The 20,590-nt window shown below is 43.8% G+C and overlaps 1 protein-coding gene across 1 annotated transcript in view; it reads right to left on the reverse strand.

Annotated features, from left to right (window-relative positions):
- COG5 (component of oligomeric golgi complex 5) overlaps window positions 1–20,590 on the reverse strand; it is a 219,712-nt gene that overhangs the window by 190,114 nt on the left and 9,008 nt on the right. The window contains exons 4-6 of the mRNA XM_066633437.1: window positions 12,057–12,111; window positions 11,903–11,972; window positions 10,329–10,449 (exon numbers count right to left, since the gene is read on the reverse strand). Of these exons, the coding sequence (XP_066489534.1) occupies window positions 10,329–10,449; window positions 11,903–11,972; window positions 12,057–12,111 (246 nt within the window). The remainder of the gene's footprint in view (window positions 1–10,328; window positions 10,450–11,902; window positions 11,973–12,056; window positions 12,112–20,590) is intronic.

Below are 20,590 nucleotides of genomic sequence, written 5' to 3' on the forward strand. Positions count from 1 at the left end.
ATGATTTCAGTGGTGCTCAGCCTTGACCAATTTCCTCAGTCAAAACTAACTGAAGTTAGGAATCAAACTATAAATTTTAAATTGCCAAAATCCAAACAGTCTCCCATTCATGCACCCAAACAATTCCGTTTATTCCTGGAACATCCCTGATTTTTTGTAACCATCACAACTTGTTGTGATGGATACAAGCAGCTCCTGAACATTTCCCAAATTAGACACTACCTTGTTGGGTAGCATGAACACACTGGGACTTACTTCTGAGTAGACATGCCTAGGACTACCTAGTTAGTGGTGCAATTCTATAGCATTTCTAATTTCTAATCTGTTTATAAGAGTCCTAAAAAGATATTTAGTATTGTTAAAAACAAAATCAGTTTTTAACAATTCTAAATATCTTCTTAGGACTCTTTAGACACTATCTTTAGACAGATAGTGATGGGTCCTGGAGTTACATGGTACAGTACTAAAATACTTGATTTCAGGCTGACAGCCTCTTTAAACATTTGATAAATGTACTATGTTCATAATAGAATTCGTTTATTCCTACACTGCCTTTGCTTCAGCAACACTGCAGTCATCTGCACAGAAACAGAACAAAGACTATTATAAGATAGCATGCCTTTGTTTCTCTTATCAGTCAGATTAAGGAAACACCTGATTGCTCTTTACTTACCATTATCTTTAATTTACATTTCCTGCCCTTCTTAGATGGACAGATTTAACTTGATGGGGTGGAAGACACATTAACATTTTACCACATTCTTTCTAAGATCTTCTAAGGCTGCTTTGAGATGCTCTGAATAGTCACTTTTAAGAGTAATTTTGCACTGTGTCAGTGTCTTTGAATGCTGACTACCTAAATGCTGTATGTATCCAAGACTGCATCTGCTCTTATGCAATGGATTCCTTCAGAACTAAAGCCACAGTATAGTTTGATGTTACAAGAATGAATCCTGAGCTCAGATGCACTTTTCTTCCTTCTCAATTCTATTCCACTAGGAGTTCCATTTCTGTTACTAGCAAAACCTATGGAGAGAGAGAGACATTTCTGAACACTTGAGATGAGTTTGTTAAGAGTGGAATTGATCAGTACACAGTTCATAAAAGGTTCTTTTACCCTAGGCCAACACCTTTCAGTTTAAGCATCTTAAAACAGCAAAGTACCTTAAAGTTGCTGTGGATATATCTCCCAGACTTCAATATAAAGAGTAGCTTACACAAGTGGCACATATCAGTTTTAAAAGATGTGACTATCTAGGATCAGTATGTCTTGCCAACACACTAAAAACCATCATGCACAGAGGCCTGTTAAAGACAACCAAATCATTCTGACTCAATGCCATCTTTAACATTCCCCACAGAGCTATTCAGCCACACTATGGTTAAACACAAGCATGCGCACCTCAGGGAATATTTATAATAACGTTCCTTTGAAATCCTTCAACACTCTTCAGTGTGAAAATGGACTTTCCAGCAGTCAAACACAGAAGTACTATCAGATCAGACATTGTTTTCAGAATGGATGGAGGATAAAACTTAACCAAGAACCAATCTTGTATGTCATTTGCAATACTATAATTCTCCCAGTGACTCTGAAGAATTGAATAATAGTGACAGAGAAACAGAGGTTTCATTTCATGTTTGTCAATCCAGGATACGCTCCCCCAAGAGAGAATGAGGAGTTTCAAAGAACAGTATTCTTACACTTATCTTAGAAAATTACCTCATCTGTGGAATGTTTCATATAACATGCCTTAGCACTTACTATATTTGAGAGTATACACACACTTGGATAATACAGCTCATTGAGAATCAATGCAATTTTAATATATTAAATATTGTGAAGCTGAAAAGCAAGGGTGTTGGTTTACACAAGGCAATATAAACACTTCAGCTGAAGCACTCCAATGCAGCCTATTATTATTATGAATGTCTGAATAATCGTCTCTGACTACATTTTAAAATTTGAGACCAACTCTTAATCTTTGGGAATAAACCCTATACAGTTCAAGGTTGGAGAGTAATCCACACTGGGGTAAAAAAATCAAAACTTCACATATAGGCTAATGGGTTCTGAGCTGTCTAAGACGAAACAGGAGAGAGATCTTGGGGTGGTGGTGGACAGCTTGATGAAAGTGTCAACCCAATGTGCGGCAGTGGTTAAGAAGGCCAATTCTATGCTAGGGATCATTAGAAAATGTATTAGAATAAAATTTCTAATATTATAATGCCTTTGTACAAATTGATGGTAAGGCTATACCTGGAGTATTGTGTCTAGTTCTGGTCGCCACATCTCAAAAAGGACATAGTGAAAATGGAAAAGGTGCAAAACAGAGCGACTAAAATGATTACTGGGCTGGGGCACCTTTCTTATGAGGAAAGGCTACAGAGTTTGGGTCTCTTCAGTCTGGAAAAAAGGCGCCTGAGGGGGGATATGATTAAGACATACAAAATCATGCATGGGAAGGATAAAGTGGATAGAGAGATGCTCTTTTCCCTGTCACACAACACCAGAGCTAGGGGACATCCACTAAAATTGAGTGTTGGGAGAGTTAGGACAGACAAAAGAAAACATTTCTTTACTCAGTATGTAGTTAGTCTGTGGAACTCCTTGCCACAGGATGTGGGATGGCATCTGGCCTAGATGCCTTTAAAAGGGGACTGGACACATTTCTGGAGGAAAAGTCTATCACGGGTTACATGCCATGATGTGTATGTGCAACCTCCTGATTTTAGAAATGGGCTATGTCAGAATGCCAGATGCAAGGAGGGGCACCAGGACACAGGTCTCTCGCTGTCTTGTGTGCTTCTTAGAGCATTTGGTGGGCTACTGTGAGATACAGGAAGCTGAACTAGATGGGCCTATGGTTTAATCCAGTGGGGCCGTTCTTATGTAGAAAAACATTCAAAATCTTTAGGCAACCATGAACCCTAAAAGACAAATCCTGTCAAAAACAGATCTCCACCTCTGACAACACATTGTTCAACACAGAACAATGTTGAAAAACTCATTGTTTAGCAAAAATGAAACTATTACATTCTAATTTTGTATGTAAAATTACATACTAATTGCATCCATACTTAAAATCACACTAGGAGATTTTTCCCTTAAACCATATTAACAACTATACTTTTTACTGTAAATTATTATATGTATTTGTAATGTTATGGCTTCAGCCTGCTTACTTTGGCTTTTAAAATATAGAATGCATTTTCTTCTTGATTAGCATATTTTAAATGGGACCAGTAATAATGGCGAATTTCACTCCTTCTGATGCAGAGATAGTATACAGGCATTTCGATCCAACAACTACAGCTTTCAATAATCAATAACACAATGGAAACCAAATGCCTGCCAAACAAGGTGTGTGCTCATCTCATTAGGCTATGTTATTTAGCCTTTCATGATGTGTTAATGTGGCCATTTCTATCCAGAAATGCTTGCACTTTGCTTCCTAGTTTTCAAGCATCACAGTAATTAGGAGGGATTGGCTGCAGGAGACTTCTGCACTGGTTGCACAAGTCTTCTGGTTGCATAAGACTTTCAGGGCTCTGTTAACCATCTACATTGCATATGGATTTGTACTCCTTAAAATACGGTAAAATTCTTGGGAGTTGACTTACTTCTGAATAAACATGCATCCAACTGCACTGTAAGAGAAAAAGCTATGAATTAGGAAGTCCCTGGGTCTGCCATGAACTCATTAGGTACTCTTAACCAAGCCACTTCATCTTAGAGCCCAATCCTAACCTGAGCTGGTGCAGTGGGGCCATATAGCCTAAACTGGCAACCAGTGCCAATTAGGGGAGGTTGGAAATTTACTTAGGGCAGTGGTTCTCAAACTGGGGCGTCGTAATGCCCCAGCCAGAGAGCCCAGGCCTCTTCCCTCTTAAGGAAGGGGGGGAAGCAGCAACATAATCGCCAGGATCGCGTCGCTTTGGAGGGATGCAGGGGCCTGGCTAAACTCACCAAAGCCTGGAGAAGCCTCCCGGGGGTGCAGGGAGTCCTGCACCAGCCTCCACAAGGCTCCCCAACATGCGGAGAATGCGCAAATAACTATCGCGACCCACTTCTGGAAGTGCATTTTTTTGCATGTTGGAGAGCCCTGCAGAGGCTAGCTGCTGCAGGATGTGGTGAGTGCAGCGAAGCCCCTGCGCTCCTCCAAAGCGATATGATACTGGTGATCATGTCACTGCCTCCCCCCTCCCCTGCAAGAACTTACAGCGGGGCTCAAAGTCCCTGCGAGTGGGGCCACTATGAGATACAGGAAGCTGGACTAGATGGGCCTATGGCCTGATCCAGTGGGGCTGTTCTTATGTTCTTAACTGCTGACGGGGTAAGGGGATGTTTTCCCCATATCCCATGTAATACCCCAGCCTGCCAATGATGCTACTAAATCACTGGCGCTGTTACGTGAAAATCCCCTTTTTGCCTTTTAGTTGTGATTTTCTCTCTATCTGGTTATGTACTATGGACTAAAATATCATGCAGGTTAAACTCACACAGGCCACAATCAAGTCAAGTCAGGCTCATGGTTACACAACCTCCACCTCCCTGTGGTCCCACATTATGGGAGGAAGACTGGCATCTTAAATCATTGTTTAAGTGTCTCCTACATTACTGTATTCATTGTATTGTTTAACCCAACCACTGCTTAAACACTGTATGCAAACTGGAACTGCTTTTTTTGTGTTGCTGATTCATGGTATTGTTTAAGCCAGCCACAGACCCCATTGAATTTTGCTGATAATCCTTTCAATGTTTTACACACTCCCAAGCACCCTGCTGGTAGTAAGCAAGTTACAATCCAGCTCAGCACTGTTTGCAAACCCCTTTTAAGTGAGGGCTTTCTCTCACACGCGCTCTCTCTCTAGCTGGCTCTCTCTCCAAGGACCAACACATCTATGTTGTGTCAGAGGGTCCTCCTCCCAGGACTCCCCCCCCCCCATCCAACTGCTCTACAGACAGGTAACTATCTTGCGTCTGGAACTCTTTCCCTCCTTCCCCCCTTTTTTTCTCCCCTTCTATCCCCATCTTTAGTTAGCAGCTGGGATTGGCAGATCAGGGACCCCTAAAATCCTTCCCTACAACCTTCCCTTTTTCTGATTTCCTCGGATGCACCAAATACTCTTTACATGCAACCACCATGAAAGCTATGTACACTAGATTCAAGTACTAGGACCAAGAAACCTACACTTATCATTTCTCCATGTGCATTATGTTTACCTTTGTGCTTTTGTAATAAAACTATAATCTTTTATTAAAAGTTATCTTTCTCTCAGTCTCCTCTTTAAGCAAAAGGAAATTTCTCTGCATTACACCGTCTTGTTATCCAGCCTGCGATCCTAAGGTTCCAATAAGGGCAATATAAAACAAAACAGCCTTTTTGGTAACAGCGCAAATCTGAGCAGCTCCATGTAAAGCTGCCAGACCTGTAAGGGAGGACAGGACATGGCAAAAGGCTTCTGCACTGATATTCTCTCCCTCCCGGGCCCATCATCCTTCCCCACCCTGTTACACCTCCTCCCTGCCTCTGTTTTGCCCTCCGACTGCCCCTGCACTGCTTGGTGGAGTACTCACCTACACTGGCAGTCGAAGACTGGTATGCAGCACCAGTGGGCTGGTGCAGGTCTTTCCACTGGTGCTGCTTGCACTAGCATAGTTGCAAATGTGCTTTACAGCACATTTGCAACACTCTAGGCCAGCACAGCGGCTGTGCCAGCAGCAGATAAGTATAGGATTGTGCTGTCAGGCTCCCATCTGCAATATGAAGTTAATAATGGCAGTAAAGCTTCCTAAATCTGGACTTGGATACAAGCTTTGAGGGCGCATAACCTCAGAGAAGAGGTAAACACTCACAATCCATAGATTCTTCTTCAAGCAGATAAAAATTCAAGACAGAGAAGAACTCCCAGTTAATCCCCCTCTTATCTACTCACCTATTAAGGTCCTCTGAACAAGAACTCACCAAAACATTTTTGAAACTTCTAACTGCAACTCACATACATTCAGTGTGAGAACCAAGCAAAGCTTAACAGTGTCCAGGAAAGCCTGGCATTACCCCTTGTCGCCACTCCGCCAAGATGCCTGTCTGCGGCATTCTCCAGCCTGTGACCCCTCCTGGGGACTCGGCCGAATTGCTGCGCGAGAGTGACAAGTTGAGTCGATTGCCAGTTCAGTCGTCATGAAGTCTGCTAGGGTGCAACTTCACATGTGTAGCCAGCAATGCCAGCCACAGCAGCAGCTCCCACCCTGTTCAGAATAGGAAGGGCCATGGAGGGACCCACTTCACCCACTTCCATTCTATCCATCCAGCTGAGGCTACGGAGCATAGCGGACATCCCCCTGGGTTTAGGGCAGATGGGGGCCAATGGCAGACAACAGGAGATCAGGTCAGGAGGCCAAATCAAGGAACCATTTGGGTTGAAGGATGGGGAGGAAGGGGCAGAACAAGGGAGAGGACTGCCTATATTTAAATATTATATGCACCCCAAGGAGGAAGGTCAGTGAGTAGGTGCTGTTCTGAGTTGGGCAGTTGCCTGTGACCCTCTGAAAGAGCTAAGGCCCAAGAGGAAGACCAAGGGTGTGTTTAACACACTTCCCTGGCTGTGTCTGAGGTCCCCCTTGCAACACCCTCAAAAGGGACTTCAGACTCCAAACTGGAGTTTGACCCCACACCCACTCCCTCTCAAGTGGGCAGTGAGTTGGAAGTCTGCTCCTGGGAGGGAGGCAGAGACCGGAAGTGGACAAAAAGCATCTCCAAATTAGTTTTTTCTGAGTTGGTAATGGTCACACATGAAAGGGAGGCAGAGGTCAATTCTGCTACCCACTCCTGATTCCCAAGATAATTTTTTCAGCAGCACATACCCTAGGACATGTATTTGAATATTAGTCATGTAAGAAGATAAAGCACTGCCTCACACAGATGAACTTCAGCTTGAAGGTCTTTCAAGAATTTCTTTATCTAAGATTTCTACACAGTGATAAAGAGACACTTATAAATCTTATCAACAATCTTTTCTAATCACAGCAACCCAATATTCTAGAATGTCATTTGGCATTGTTCCAGAACTGCACTTCTGCATCCCATTGTATATATTGGATAAAGGAACAACCAACAAAATTGTCTTCCTGTTGCTTCTGCCAAGATGAAAAGAACTTTCATTTGCACAAGAAGAGCAATACGGGGAGGGGGCCGTATCTTTGGATCCTACATCTGCAGACTGGGTCCATAGCCTCCCCAGGAGGCCCCCAGAATTGCATTTCTGCATCTCCACTCCCTTCACCTCCAGAGGGTCCTCTGAGTTCGGCAGAGGCTGCAGACATCCATCTAAGGCCTCTGCCAGTTCAGACTGAGCTTGGCAGATCAAAATACGTGACTTCTGGTTTCTCTGTGAAACCAGAAGTCACGTATTTTGAGCTGCCAAAAGCAATCTGAGCCTGAAAGAGGCCGTGGACAGATGTCCGAAGCCACTGCTGAGCTCAGAAGCCCCTCCAGAGGTGAGGGGAGCCAGGCTACCCTTGCCTCCAGAAGATCCAGATAGCAGGGCTGGGCATTGCCCATATCCACAGTTCTGCTATTTGCAGGGGATTCCAGAACAGAACCCCCACGGTTAAGGGGGCACACCTGTATTTGCTAATCTCCTTTTATCACTCCTCTATTGCCCATTCAACCTTGTTATGGAGGTTTCCTAATTCTCAGTAGCAGATTTACAGGGCAAGGGGCTGCTGTGCTGAGAAGGGAATGGGGACGTTCCCCATGCAGGCTTCCTTCCACTCATGCACCTTACTTGTACACACAAACTGCCTCTCTCCCCCAATTCAAACAAACAATGCAGCACAAAATTTCCTCAGCAAATTACAGACGCAGAGTTTGGTGCAACTAAAACAGGATTTAGAAAAAAAGTTATATACCAACATCATCAGCTTTTACTTCTTGATGTGCTCTCACAAGAAAGTTAGACAGCAGAATTGCAAAACTAAAGATGCATACACTGCATACACTGTTCAAGTGATATTAATGGTTAGATATGGGTTGTCCATTAAATGCCCTGCAATTCTATGCATTTTTCTTAGGAAGCAAGTTCCACTGTGTTTAATAGGACCTACTTCCAGGCAAGTATGTACAGGATTGTGACAGAAATCATTATCAAGGTTTTATTAATATGTCCATAAATATCAAATTTCAAGAATTTTGAAATCATTGTTCTAAATACATACATAAATAAAGAGGGCACAGATTTGGTTCATTTGCTGCTTTTTGCTTTTTTCTTCAACATTATCTCTTGTTAAACATCCCTCTATCCTCCTCCCCTCTGCCCTCCCCCATGGCTAGGCTGCACTGAATACACATTCCACCAAATTCATTAATCAACAATAAATCCTTTTGGGTCATTATACCAATCATATCCAGAATTCAGCAACACAAACAATACACTAGCTAAGCCAGCAAATATTCATATGATAATCACTGCACATTACAGACTTCAATATAACTGCAGTTCAATAAATGAATAAGGCTGTAATCCTATCCACACTTACCTGGGAATAAGCCCTATTGACTATAATGGGGCTTATTTCTGAGTAGACATGCATAGGCTTGGGCTCTAAGCCTAATTTTTACCCAGTACTATGTTTATTACATGTAATGCTCGCTGCTAATTTATAGGACAGTGGTTCCCAAACTAGGACACAGCAACTCCCCAGCCTAACAGCCCTGACCTCTGCCCCCTCAAGGGGCGGACAGGAGGGAATGGAGCGGAGCAATCACCTGGATTGCACCGCTTTCAAGGGACACGGGCATTCTTGCACTCACCAGAGGCTGTAGCAGGCTCTTGGAGGTGCAGGGAGCTCTGCACAAGTCTTCGCAGGGCCCCCCAAAGCACATAGATACTCAAAATAACAATCGCAACCCACCTCCGGTTTTCGTTCGCGAAACTGGAAGCGGGTTGTAATCGTTATTTTGACAGTTTGCACTCTTCAGGGAGCCCTGCAGAGGCTTTCATGGGACTCCCCACATCCCAAGGAGCCTGAGCCTCCAGTGAGCGCAGGAAAGCCCCTGCGCCCCTCATAAGCAGAGCAATTCCGGTGACCGCTACGCTTCACTCCTCCCCCCACAAGAACTTAAAGCAGGGCTCAAACCCCTGAGGAGTTTGAGATCCGCTGTTCTAGGACCTAACAAAACTGTAATGAACATTTTATTCTACAGATAGAGGACTACCTGTCTTGTTTGTCAACAATTGGTCCTCCTGGGTTCTATGAATGCAATACATTGAATGGAGGAGAAAAAAGCATGATATTTGAGCGCAAGGCAAACAAAGAATTTCATGGGGTTCTATGCTGATACATAGAAAAACATCCTCATTGGGAAGCATAATCCTAACCTACGCTGGTACAGCTGGGTCAAGTTAGGAGCACAGGTTAGGAGCAGGCTGGAGGTCTCCTCGGAGTTAGAAGATATTTTTTCCCTTACTCTGTGTAATGTTGTAGCCTGCCCAATGGGGCTACTTGTATCTGTGCGGCTAAATCACTGGTGCAAGAACTATTACAGCACACTGAGTCAATGAGTTTCAAAAATAACTCAACCAGAGGTACACAGAGGATATATCATAGACTACTGGTCAATTTCTGTTCGTGCCAATGTAACTTAAAGCAGGATGCTATGCTAGACAGATAGGGAGGAATCCTCTGATTCTACCCTGCTTCCTAGTTCTATCTTTTTGTTTGTTTGTTTTAAAGAAAGCAACAAGCTGAGATTTAAACAGACATACAGTGACTTCAGAATGCATGTTCACCAGGATTCTTTGAGGTCCTGCTCCACAAAGCAGGCCCCCACAGGCTCTGAAAGTCGCTCATGAGAGATGGCGGACCTTCCAGTGAAGCAACCAATATAATGCAAGAGGCTACAACCAGAAGCAAATCCCAGCAAAATCCCATGAGCACGTGGCAGTGTTTTAGGTGCATGCACACGGAAGTCTTAGGATTCCAACCACATCGCAGCACACTGATGTGGTTACATTGTCATATAAACACAGTGGTACTAAGTTAGGAAATTCAACTCTTTATCAGAGCATAAACAAAATTCAAAGATATCTGAAACTGATCTTTGCTAATTAAATTCATTTACAAACACTGAAAGTCAAAATCAATACTACCACATGTATTTCCATTAGTCATGAATGCAGCCAACATAAGAAGAATCAAGTTTTCAATGGGGTGCACTGCCCCTACAATGAATAGGACATTAGATTTCAAATACTAAATTTTTTTAAAGAAAAAATTTCCTATTAGCAAATAGAAAATCACGAAAGTGACCAAGTAGACTCACCAAGCTCACTGAGACTCTGAGCAGCTTTTGTTATCTCTCGGCTTCCTCCCTGTAGCTGCCCTTGAAGCCTCTTGCTGAGATACAAGATGCGTATTATTCTCCGCAGCAAGTCACAGGCAGCCTTGAGAGAAAACATGGCTTAAGTATATATTCAATACGCTACATTACTGCACAGTTTGAAGTACCAGTGGAGGAAACGCGACACACATTTCTGAGCTCACAATGCAAGCTTGATTACATTACGCTTCAACACATAGTTTGGTATCATCTGGCATATAACAGAGACTGTACTAAGAAAACATGCCAGATTTAACTACAAGCTACCCTGTAGGGATATAAGGGCACTTAGTCATAAATACACAATGAAAGAATACTACAGACAAGGCTGACATTCTAATAAAACCATTGCAGGTTTTGCTATGGACTTCAAAACTCAGCATGTACCATTTCTCTAGCAATGACCAGAGTTGTTCATATTCTGCCTCAAAGCTCCAAAAAACTTTGGCAAGAAAAAATGAATTCGGCACACAGAATTTCATACATCACTGCAGTATACAGATGGGTCATGCCATTCCAAAGTGAATGAAACAAATGGATGCTTTTTTTTAAAAGACCAGAGTTTGTTTTTCTAAATCTAAATTATATTTTTTAAAGATTCAGTTAAATGAAGTACAGGGGGGCCTCATACCCGCAGATCTCGTATCCACGGATTCAGTTATCCATGGATCAGGTCTGCCCTCTCAGCGCCCCCCCACACGTTGCCTCCAGAGGGGCTTCTGAGCTCAGCAGAGGCTATCTGTCCCCAGACCCTGCTGCGCTCAGACTGTGCTCAGCTACAGAAATAACATGACTTCCAGTTTCACTGAGAAACTGGAAGTGACTTTTTAATGCCTTATAAGGCATTAAAACCGTGGAGGGCTTCTCTGGGCCTCCCAATGCCTTATAAGGCATTATAAGCAGTCACAGGCTCCAACAGGGCCAGAGGCTCACTGGAGACTGGGGGCTCCCTGCAGGCTGGATTGGGAGTCCAGGGGCCGCAGGTGGCCCCTGGGCTGGAATTTGCCCACCCCTGATTTAAATTATTAAGAATAAGAGAATAAGAGCCTTACAGAAATCCACAATGGACAATTTATTTCTGTTTATGTTTACTTTTCCTTTTTACTAGGATTTCTGAAGTGCAGTACAGTACACATATTTAGTGGCTTCAATTATTCATTCTGGGAGTGTCATTTGAGATTTTCCCCCTCCAACCAGTAACCATAGCAACACTCCACACTCAGCTAGACAAAAAGATTACAAACATTTTTCCTGGCCCACCAAACATTAATTCTTGTTCATTTATCAGCTCATGAGTTGAAGTTACAGAGCAATACTGTTCAACATGCTTCCCAAGAAACAAATTTGCTGTATTCACAAATAACATCTCCATTTCGAAGAAGAAATTCTTCCTTCTTACAATATCAGCAGATGCAAAGCTCTTTGAAATACAATAGTAAACAGACTGCATTCTTTTTTAGCAATCAAGAGAAATACATTTCTGGAGAATAAGGAAGAAAGAAAAAAATGCAACTTACCTGGAGTCTTGCTAACTGAGCAGTGCGAGACACTATTTTGTTGTATGGATCAATAATTTTGGCCCTGATTCTAATGAAAAAGGAAATATGTTTAAGAAATGATGATGGCACAGAAGAATTTAAAGCTTCCAATTACATTATGTAAATCACATACCTGTCAACAGTACTTTGAAGGGCACCAATTCTGGTCTGCATCATTTGAAGAACACCTGCACAAGAAATTATTAAACAGAGCAAACTCAGTATTTCAGAAGCACAGAACTGATATTTAGGCGCAATCCTATCCAACTTTCCAGCACTGATACAGCCATGACAACAGGGTATGTACTGCATCCTTTGGGTGGGGGGAGTCACAGACACCTACTTAAAGTAAGGGGTCATTTTTTCCCTTATCATGGGGCTGCATAGGTGCTGGAAAGTTGGATAGGATTGGGCCCCAAGACTTTTTTTTTTTCCAATGAAACTACTGCACTGTACCAAAAAGTGAAGAATTCAGAAATGGTGATAGTAACTTCTAAATATTTCAATAGTTTCTACAACATTTTTTTCAAGAACAACTGTATTGTTCTTATGTTTACAGGGGCTGTCAAGTGCAGGTCCCACAGATTTCAATGGAACTTACTATCTTCTAAGGATGTTTAGGACTAACCTTAATTACACAATCGACACTGTGAGAAGGGTCAGGCAGAGAAGATGCAGATGCTACCCACTGTGTTTCATGGGTGAAGTCAACAGCGGACCTCCCCAGCCCTGCACCCGGGGCAAAGGTCCACGATGGCGCCCCCCCTGCTCAAAAAGCCCCCCCACTCACCTGAGGCTCATGGAAACTCACGCAACCTCCAACTAAGTCGGGAAAACATCTGTGAGGTTCCCTGACACTTTAAACTGTTCTTCCAGAAAACTGGAAACACAGTTCCTGCCCCCATCGGGAGCCTCAGAGAGGCTTCCTAGCAGCCGGCACCTGGGGCTTTTGCCCCATCTCGTCTCTGACAGGTCTGCTGCTGGGTGAAGTGGAAAGTCAAATCAAGGTCTCTCATATCTAAACCCAAAACTGTTCTTACAATGCACATCTATGCCTTCTGCCAGAAGCCTTAGGCAGAAGCTGAAGATGCTTTTGTTACAGCTGTTACATTTCTTGGTCTCTGCTAAATTGCTGTTTCTAAAATCTCTCTCCATGCTTTTCTTTTGATCTGTTATTTTTTTAAAGACAATAATGCAGTTATGACTTTAAATCAACTTATTGATAATGATGATGAGTTTTGCACATTTGTACACTTATGACAGAAATATGGACTACCAGATTCGGCCAAATAGCGATATTTACAACTGCGTTATTTCTTAGCTTCTAAATATGGCCCTGCAGCAGTGTTTGCCTCATAAACTCCACCTCTTTTGGAGATACTTTTAGAATCACATACAAAGAAAAAGCCAGTTATATTTATCTATAAATATTTGATGTCATTAAATAAATATGATACACAGGTGCTTAGAGATAAGTGGAATGAAGAATTAGATTGCCCTATTCAGTATGAACAATTGAGGATGGTGGTAGGAAATATTACAGCCCTATCTATGGATATTAGACTACGTCTAATTCAACAAAAAATCATTTTCAAGTCTAAATAATAATAATAATAATAATAATAATAATAATAAATAATTTAGCCCATGGTGTTTGATGCATGTAAGTTTAGGGTTGTAGCTTAACAATCCAGTTCAGTTTTCAAGTTTACTCAAAGATGTCTTTACTGAATACAGTAGGGCCTTCATAACCTGCACAGGACTTCAAGTGTTATTGATTAGTCATACCAAACCAGCCATAGTCAATGTGACCACAGCAGTCCAGGTACATACCATTTTGCAACATCTATTTCCTCCCCAAAGTGCCCTTTTGCATTGGTAGTAGCCAAGGTTCTAGTAAAAAAGAGTTGCTCCTAGAAGCCTGTTGTCAGCCCACTACTTCTCAGGCAATTTATAGAAATTAAAGAGGACTTAGTACTAGAATCAAAGGCCATAGAAACTTGAGCTCCTTCTCTAGCTGTAAAGAAGGTAGATGCTAAACAACTGTGGCCCAAAACCTAACCCTCTTTCCAGCCCTGGCATAGCTATGCCAATGGGACATGTACTGCATTCTGGAATTTGGAGGCACTCACAGAGGCCTCCTCAAAGTAAGGGAATGTTTGTTTCCTTACCTAGGAATTTCCCTTATTTTGGAGCTGGAAAGTGGGTTAGGATTGCGCCCTTATTCTTTGATACTTGTGTCACTGACTTCAATAGGATTCATATGAACATGTGCAGAGAAGTCTGGGTGCTTAGGATGTGTATTTTATTACACTTGTACATCACACTGACTTTATTAATCTTGTGGATAACAGCTTCAGGAATACTCCTCAAAATTGTCTCATAAGGAGTTCATGCTACAAGATTATCTTTATAACAATTAGCCTCAAACTTTCACAGCTAGGAGAAAGTTGCCTAAGAACAAACAGATTTTTTAAAAAAACTCTAATTGGTGGAGGGTGGGGGAGATGGACATTCAAGCGTAACTGAGGCACAAAAACGTATGTGTGGTGAAATGTTCTCAAAAACAGCATCTGTGAGAAACAGAATGCCGGGCCAGATGGCACTTTGACCTGATCCAGCAGGGCTTTTCTTATGTTCTTATACAGGTCCAAGCATAACACAAGCGACGTCTCCACATATTTCATACAGTGTTTTATTGTAAAAATGCAGACCACAATGCAGATTTTTTTTTACATGTCCATTAAAATTCATAAGCCTGTAAGTGTCCAGTTCTATATATATGTAACGTAGCAGCCTCAGCATACCAGTACTGAGAATTTGTCAACCCACACATTTCTCAAGGTTTAGTCATCTATACATCAAAAAGTGGAGATTCAAATAAAATAAGATCAATTTTCATTTAATAAGAAGGCAATGCCATGGAATTAGGCCTGTTTCCTGAACATAAATTTTAGGAAATGCTTGTATATCAAGAGTATTTCCATGTATGCTGTATAGTAATACATATGATCTGAGCAGCCCGTGTAAGGCTAACATGGCCAGGGACAGGGGTTAGGATTTGGCCTGCGCTACCATGGCCAGCCCACCCCTCCTGGGCCCAATTTGCCTCGAAGACCACCCTCCCCCACCCAAAAACACTCCCTCTGCATCTCTGTCCTGCCCTCCTGCCACCATTTCCCACCCCCTGCACTGGCCTGCCTCAGCCAGCATGAACCTACCCCATCCTGGCACGGATCTGGCATCCATGAGACTAGGAGGTCTGTACAGGCTCAGCCTACTCTAGAGGAGGCGTGAATGTGCTTTATAGCACATCTGCAACACTCCTAGGCCTACAGATGTTAACCTATGCCTCTAGTGGTATTTCTCAGCTTGCTTCCGGCTGGGCCTACTGTTTATTAAAAAATGTTTCAAAACCTGCACCCAAGTGTTCCTGCTGCAGTAATCTTGGAACTCTACTACTCCCCAACTATTTCCCATCCTATACATACAGGCTTGCTTACAGATTACCACAGACACCCACTCGCCTATTAGTCGATCTGACAGATAAGTTGAGGAAAGATTTTGAGCCATAAATCATGGAATTTTCTATGACCCTCGGATAAGGAGGGGGGTGCCTGACTACAATTTTGTCTGAACCATTAATCAAATCCTTCTCTAAGGTGCCTGGTGTGTCAAGCCCAAGGCTCTACATATAATATACACCATGTAACCCATAACTGGGAGTGTGCAATTCAATTCATAACAGAGAGACATGCAACAAAGAATGTCTGTGAGCAGGAGCAGCTGCACATAGTTGCAACCCTATTTACTCAGAGGTATGCTTTCCATGGGTGCTATTCTTAAGTAATGGTGCACTGAACTGTAGCCTGGGACTTTGTTTCAGATGCAAATGAGGATTCCATCCTGGTGTTTTAAAAACCAGACTCCTAAACCTGTGGGTGAGTGAAATTCTTTGAAAATGACTTGCCAGGAATTGTTCTGAGACAGCAACAAAAGAAAAAAGGGGGCATTTTACCTTCTTCTCCAAGCTGAAAAGGAGTTGAAGGTACTTATGGGAGTTGTAGGCTTTGTGGGGAGTACAGTGCTGCATTTCCATAGCAGCAAACCTCATACAGACAACAATTCCCATAAGTGCCTTCATTTCTCTTCCTGTTTGGAGAAGAAGCTAAAACGGCTGCCTCTGAATAACGTCATTACTAGTAAAAATTCTCCTTTTTCCTCCACCCATGTCCCGCTTCTCAACCCAGTTCCACCCCCACACACACTTCACCAAACAGCTGCTAAGCTTTCCATAATTTCCCCAGAAGCCTCTGCCTTATTTATTGTATTGATCTGTGTATAAGTCAACCCAGGTTTTCAGGCTCAGAGACAAATTTTTTTACTTATAGGTGAGAATATACAGTATGTAACAGAAAAAGGAATTTAAATCACTGCTTTCCATCTTAAAAACACAGTATGCATTTGTGAAAATGATTTCTTTAATAGGATAATGAGGGGCAATATTGTATTATTGTATTGGCAACCTTCAGTCTCGAAAGACTATGGTATCGCGCTCTGAAAGGTGGTTCTGGCACAGCGTCTAGTGTGGCTGAAAAGGCCAATCCGGGAGTGACAATCCCTTCCACACCGGGAGCAAGTGCAGTCTGTCTCCCTGGCTATGGGCCTTCCTTCTTTGCCTCTTAGCCTCAGACTGTTGGCAAAGTGTCTCTTCAAACTGGGAAAGGCCATGCTGTACAGCCTGCCTCCAAGCGGGCCGCTCAGAGGCCAGGGTTTCCCACTTGTTGAGGTCCATCCCTAAGGCCTTCAGATCCCTCTTGCAGATGTCCTTGTATCGCAGCTGTGGTCTACCTGTAGGGCGCTTTCCTTGCACGAGTTCTCCATAGAGAAGATCCTTTGGGATCCGGCCATCATCCATTCTCACGACATGACCAAGCCAACGCAGGCATCTCTGTTTCAGCAGTGAATACATGCTAGGGATTCCAGCACGTTCCAGGACTGTGTTGTTTGGAACTTTGTCCTGCCAGGTGATGCCGAGGATGCGTCGGAGGCAGCGCATGTGGAAAGCGCTCAGTTTCCTCTCCTGTTGTGAGCGAAGAGTCCATGACTCGCTGCAGTACAGAAGTGTACTCAGGACACAAGCTCTGTAGACCTGGATCTTGGTATGTTCCGTCAGCTTCTTGTTTGACCAGACTCTCTTTGTGAGTCTGGAAAACGTGGTAGCTGCTTTACCGATGCGCTTGTTTAGCTCGGTATCGAGAGAAAGAGTGTCGGAGATCGTTGAGCCAAGGTACACAAAGTCATGGACAACCTCCAGTTCATGCTCAGAGATTGTAATGCAGGGAGGTGAGTCCACATCCTGAACCATGACCTGTGTTTTCTTCAGGCTGATTGTCAGTCCAAAATCTTGGCAGGCCTTGCTAAAATGATCCATGAGCTGCTGGAGATCTTTGGCAGAGCGGGTAGTGACAGCTGCATCGTCGGCAAAGAGGAAGTCACGCAGACATTTCAGCTGGACTTTGGATTTTGCTCTCAGTCTGGAGAGGTTGAAGAGCTTTCCGTCTGATCCGGTCCAGATCATGGATCTGGTCCGGATCTGATCATGGTGCTGCCTGTGACACTGACCACTCCCTGGTGTGCAGCAGAGTGAGGGGCAATAATGATCATTAGGTTTTAGTGACCTGTTTTCCAACTCCCTAGTTAATAATTAAAATCATATTATTGGATACTGATGTCAGTAAACTTGGCTATAATCAGCCCTTGTTGTTGCATTGATTTTGTCCCACTAGACCAGGGGTGGGCAAACCCCAGGCCATGGGCCATCTGCGGTCCTCAGGGACCCCCAATCTGGCCTGCAGGGAGCCCCTTGTCTCCAATGAGGCTTGGCCTGTGGGACACTGTTGGAGTCCATGCTGGCCCATGACTGCTTATGTCTCCATGTGTTTCTGGCTTGGTCTGGCTGGGTTTGTATGTTTTAATGTGCAAGAGGTGTGTGACAAACAGTTCTGTGGTTCTACATGCCTGTATTATAGTTCTCAAGTGTATTACAAATAAGCTCAGTACAATTCATTCATGTAAACTTATTCAAATTTGAAATGCAAATTGATTCTTCCCCCCTGGCCCCCAACACAGTGTCAGAGAATTGATGTGGTCCTCCTAACAAAATGTTTGCCCACCCCAACACTAGACTGACAAATGGCTTGGTCATTCACAACTTGCCAGGTTAAAATTCAGCAACTCTTAATTGAAGTATATCAATAGAACATATTGATATATATTGTAAGGGGCAGGAGGTCTGGTCTAGAGGGCAGAGCCTCCGTTTGCCTGAAGATAACATCTGCAGGTTGCCAGTTTGAGGCCACCGGCACCGTGAATGGTGAGACCTTGAAGCAGCTGACAAGCTGAGCCGAGTTATTCCACCTGCTCTTTGGTGTGAGCGAAGAAGCGTCTTGGCTGCCCTCCATGTGAGAGATGAAGGAGTTGCTTGTCAGCTTGCGTGGGAGGAAACTGGAGGCCAGAATGTGATACCAGATCAGAAAGATCCATCTGAAATGTTGTGGTTCTTGAAAGACAGAATCTTTCTTCAATTGTAAAAATTCCTACGGGGATTTAGAACAGCCTGCCTTTGTAAATCGCCTTGAATAAAGTCCAAGGAGAAATCTGACGTCCAAGTAAGGCGGTATATAAATACCTGTATTATTATTATTATTATTATTATTATTATATCAGGACTATTGCAAGTCTATAAATCCAGCATTGGTTGAGCTCTTCATACAATAGCAGCACAGACTCTTGCATGGGAAATCTTGCATAGGAGGGGACACTTTCCCTTTGCAAGGCTGGATTTGTTCTCTTCCTTCAGAGGGGTACAATTTGGGGCGGGGAGAGGGCAGGGACAAGGTATGGCAAGGGAGGGAGCGGGGTGGGGAGCACTGGATCCTGAGCCCCATATCGGGCCATGCAGGTGATTCTGCACCAGCTCCAGAGCTTCCACAGAATCAAGGAACCCCATTGCGGGACTACTTTCCTTACCTGGGGAAGGGGGTGAAAGTTCCCTTCTCCCGGGAAGCCGCCGTGGGCTGCCTGATTGCACGTTGGATGCCGCAGTAGCCATTTTGGCACTACAGCAGCCTCTTGCACCCAGAAACTCAGGATTGGGTTGTAAGTTTTTTAAGAATAACCACAGGCACAGGACTTGAGTAACTCTGCCAAACACCTCTCTGCCCCTTCTCAGGTGCAGTATCTAGACCTGTTCTAAAGATCAAATGAAATGGGGTTCCTGGGGCATTCTCTTAGCATGCTTACAGAAATCACAAAGAAAGGCCCTTAAACCCCGGTCCTGGGGCCACTTGTGGCCCCCTGGCCTGCTAGGAGCCCCCAGTCTCCAGTGAGTTCTGGCCCTCCAGAGACTTGCTGGAGCCCATGCTGGCCCAACACAACTGCTCTCAGCGTGACGGCCAACTGTTCAACCTCTTGTGTGAGCTATGGGACGAGGGCACTGCTAGTTGTTTCACGTCTATGATGCAGTAGTGGCAGCAAAGGAAAGGCTGGCCTTGCTTTGTGCAAAGCCTTTTATAGGCCATGAGCAATTGCAAGACCTTCATTCATTCATACAAGTTCCATCTCTAACGTATTCATTTATATAAATTTATTCAAATTTGAAATTTAAATTAACTTTTTTTTTCCTCCAGTCCCCAACACAGTGTCAGAGAGATGGACACCCCTGCTATATAGTCACACCACTGGCACTGAGCTACAGTGCCGGTGCTGAGTGTCACAAACGTGCTGTAAGGCATGTCTGCGGCACCTGGAGGGGCCGCCAGAATTGAGCCTCAGCACTGCTTGGTGGGCCGGCCAGAGTTCCAGCAGTGCTGGCTGGTGGTAAGTAGTATCACGGTGGGGGCGACATGGGGAGTAGGCAGAAACAGGGCAGAGGGAGGGCGGAGCAGGGGAGGAACAGGGCACAAGGGGGTGTGCCTGGCTGAGCTCAGGAAGGCCCAACACAGAACCTCTCAAGTCTTGAGAAGTCTCTCAGGTCTTGAGAATAGGACTTGAGAAACCCCATTGCAGGGCTTGGGGCTTTCCCAAGGAGAAGAGGTCAAAAGTCCCCTTCCCCAAAGAGACCTCTGGCAGTCTCAGTGGTGCCGCTGGATGCAACAGTAGCCGTTTTGGCACCGCTGCACCCACTGGAGCAGCCAGTTTTAGTATTGGGCTGCCTGACACTGCTGGGAGTAAGGATGGGTATGCTCTGCCTCCTATATAGTTCCTGCATGCTTTCCTTCAGTGGAAGCTGTAAGCTCCTCCACTGAAACATCCCCATGGAATAACGCACACTGGAGGATCAAATCCCACAGCAGCCCCAAACTGACACATCCAACTAGCAGTCACAAGAAGGCCACTGACAGGATCATCACAAAGGGACTGTGATGTTCTCTTAGCATGCTTACAGAAATCACAAGGAAAGACCCTTAAAGGGTAGAAGTTTAGCAGGTTTTTAAGCTATCAAAAACTGTTACAATACAGTACAATTTTACACTCACATTATTATGACACAGCAATAGCAATATGGAGAGATTATGGGAACCAATATTTTGAAAGCAGCAGAATGTCAATTGGGAAATTGTAATGAACTGCAATGGATAGAGTAGGGGTGTCAAACTCATTTCA

This window comes from Tiliqua scincoides, chromosome 7 (assembly GCF_035046505.1).
Source record: "Tiliqua scincoides isolate rTilSci1 chromosome 7, rTilSci1.hap2, whole genome shotgun sequence".
NCBI lineage: Eukaryota > Metazoa > Chordata > Lepidosauria > Squamata > Scincidae > Tiliqua > Tiliqua scincoides.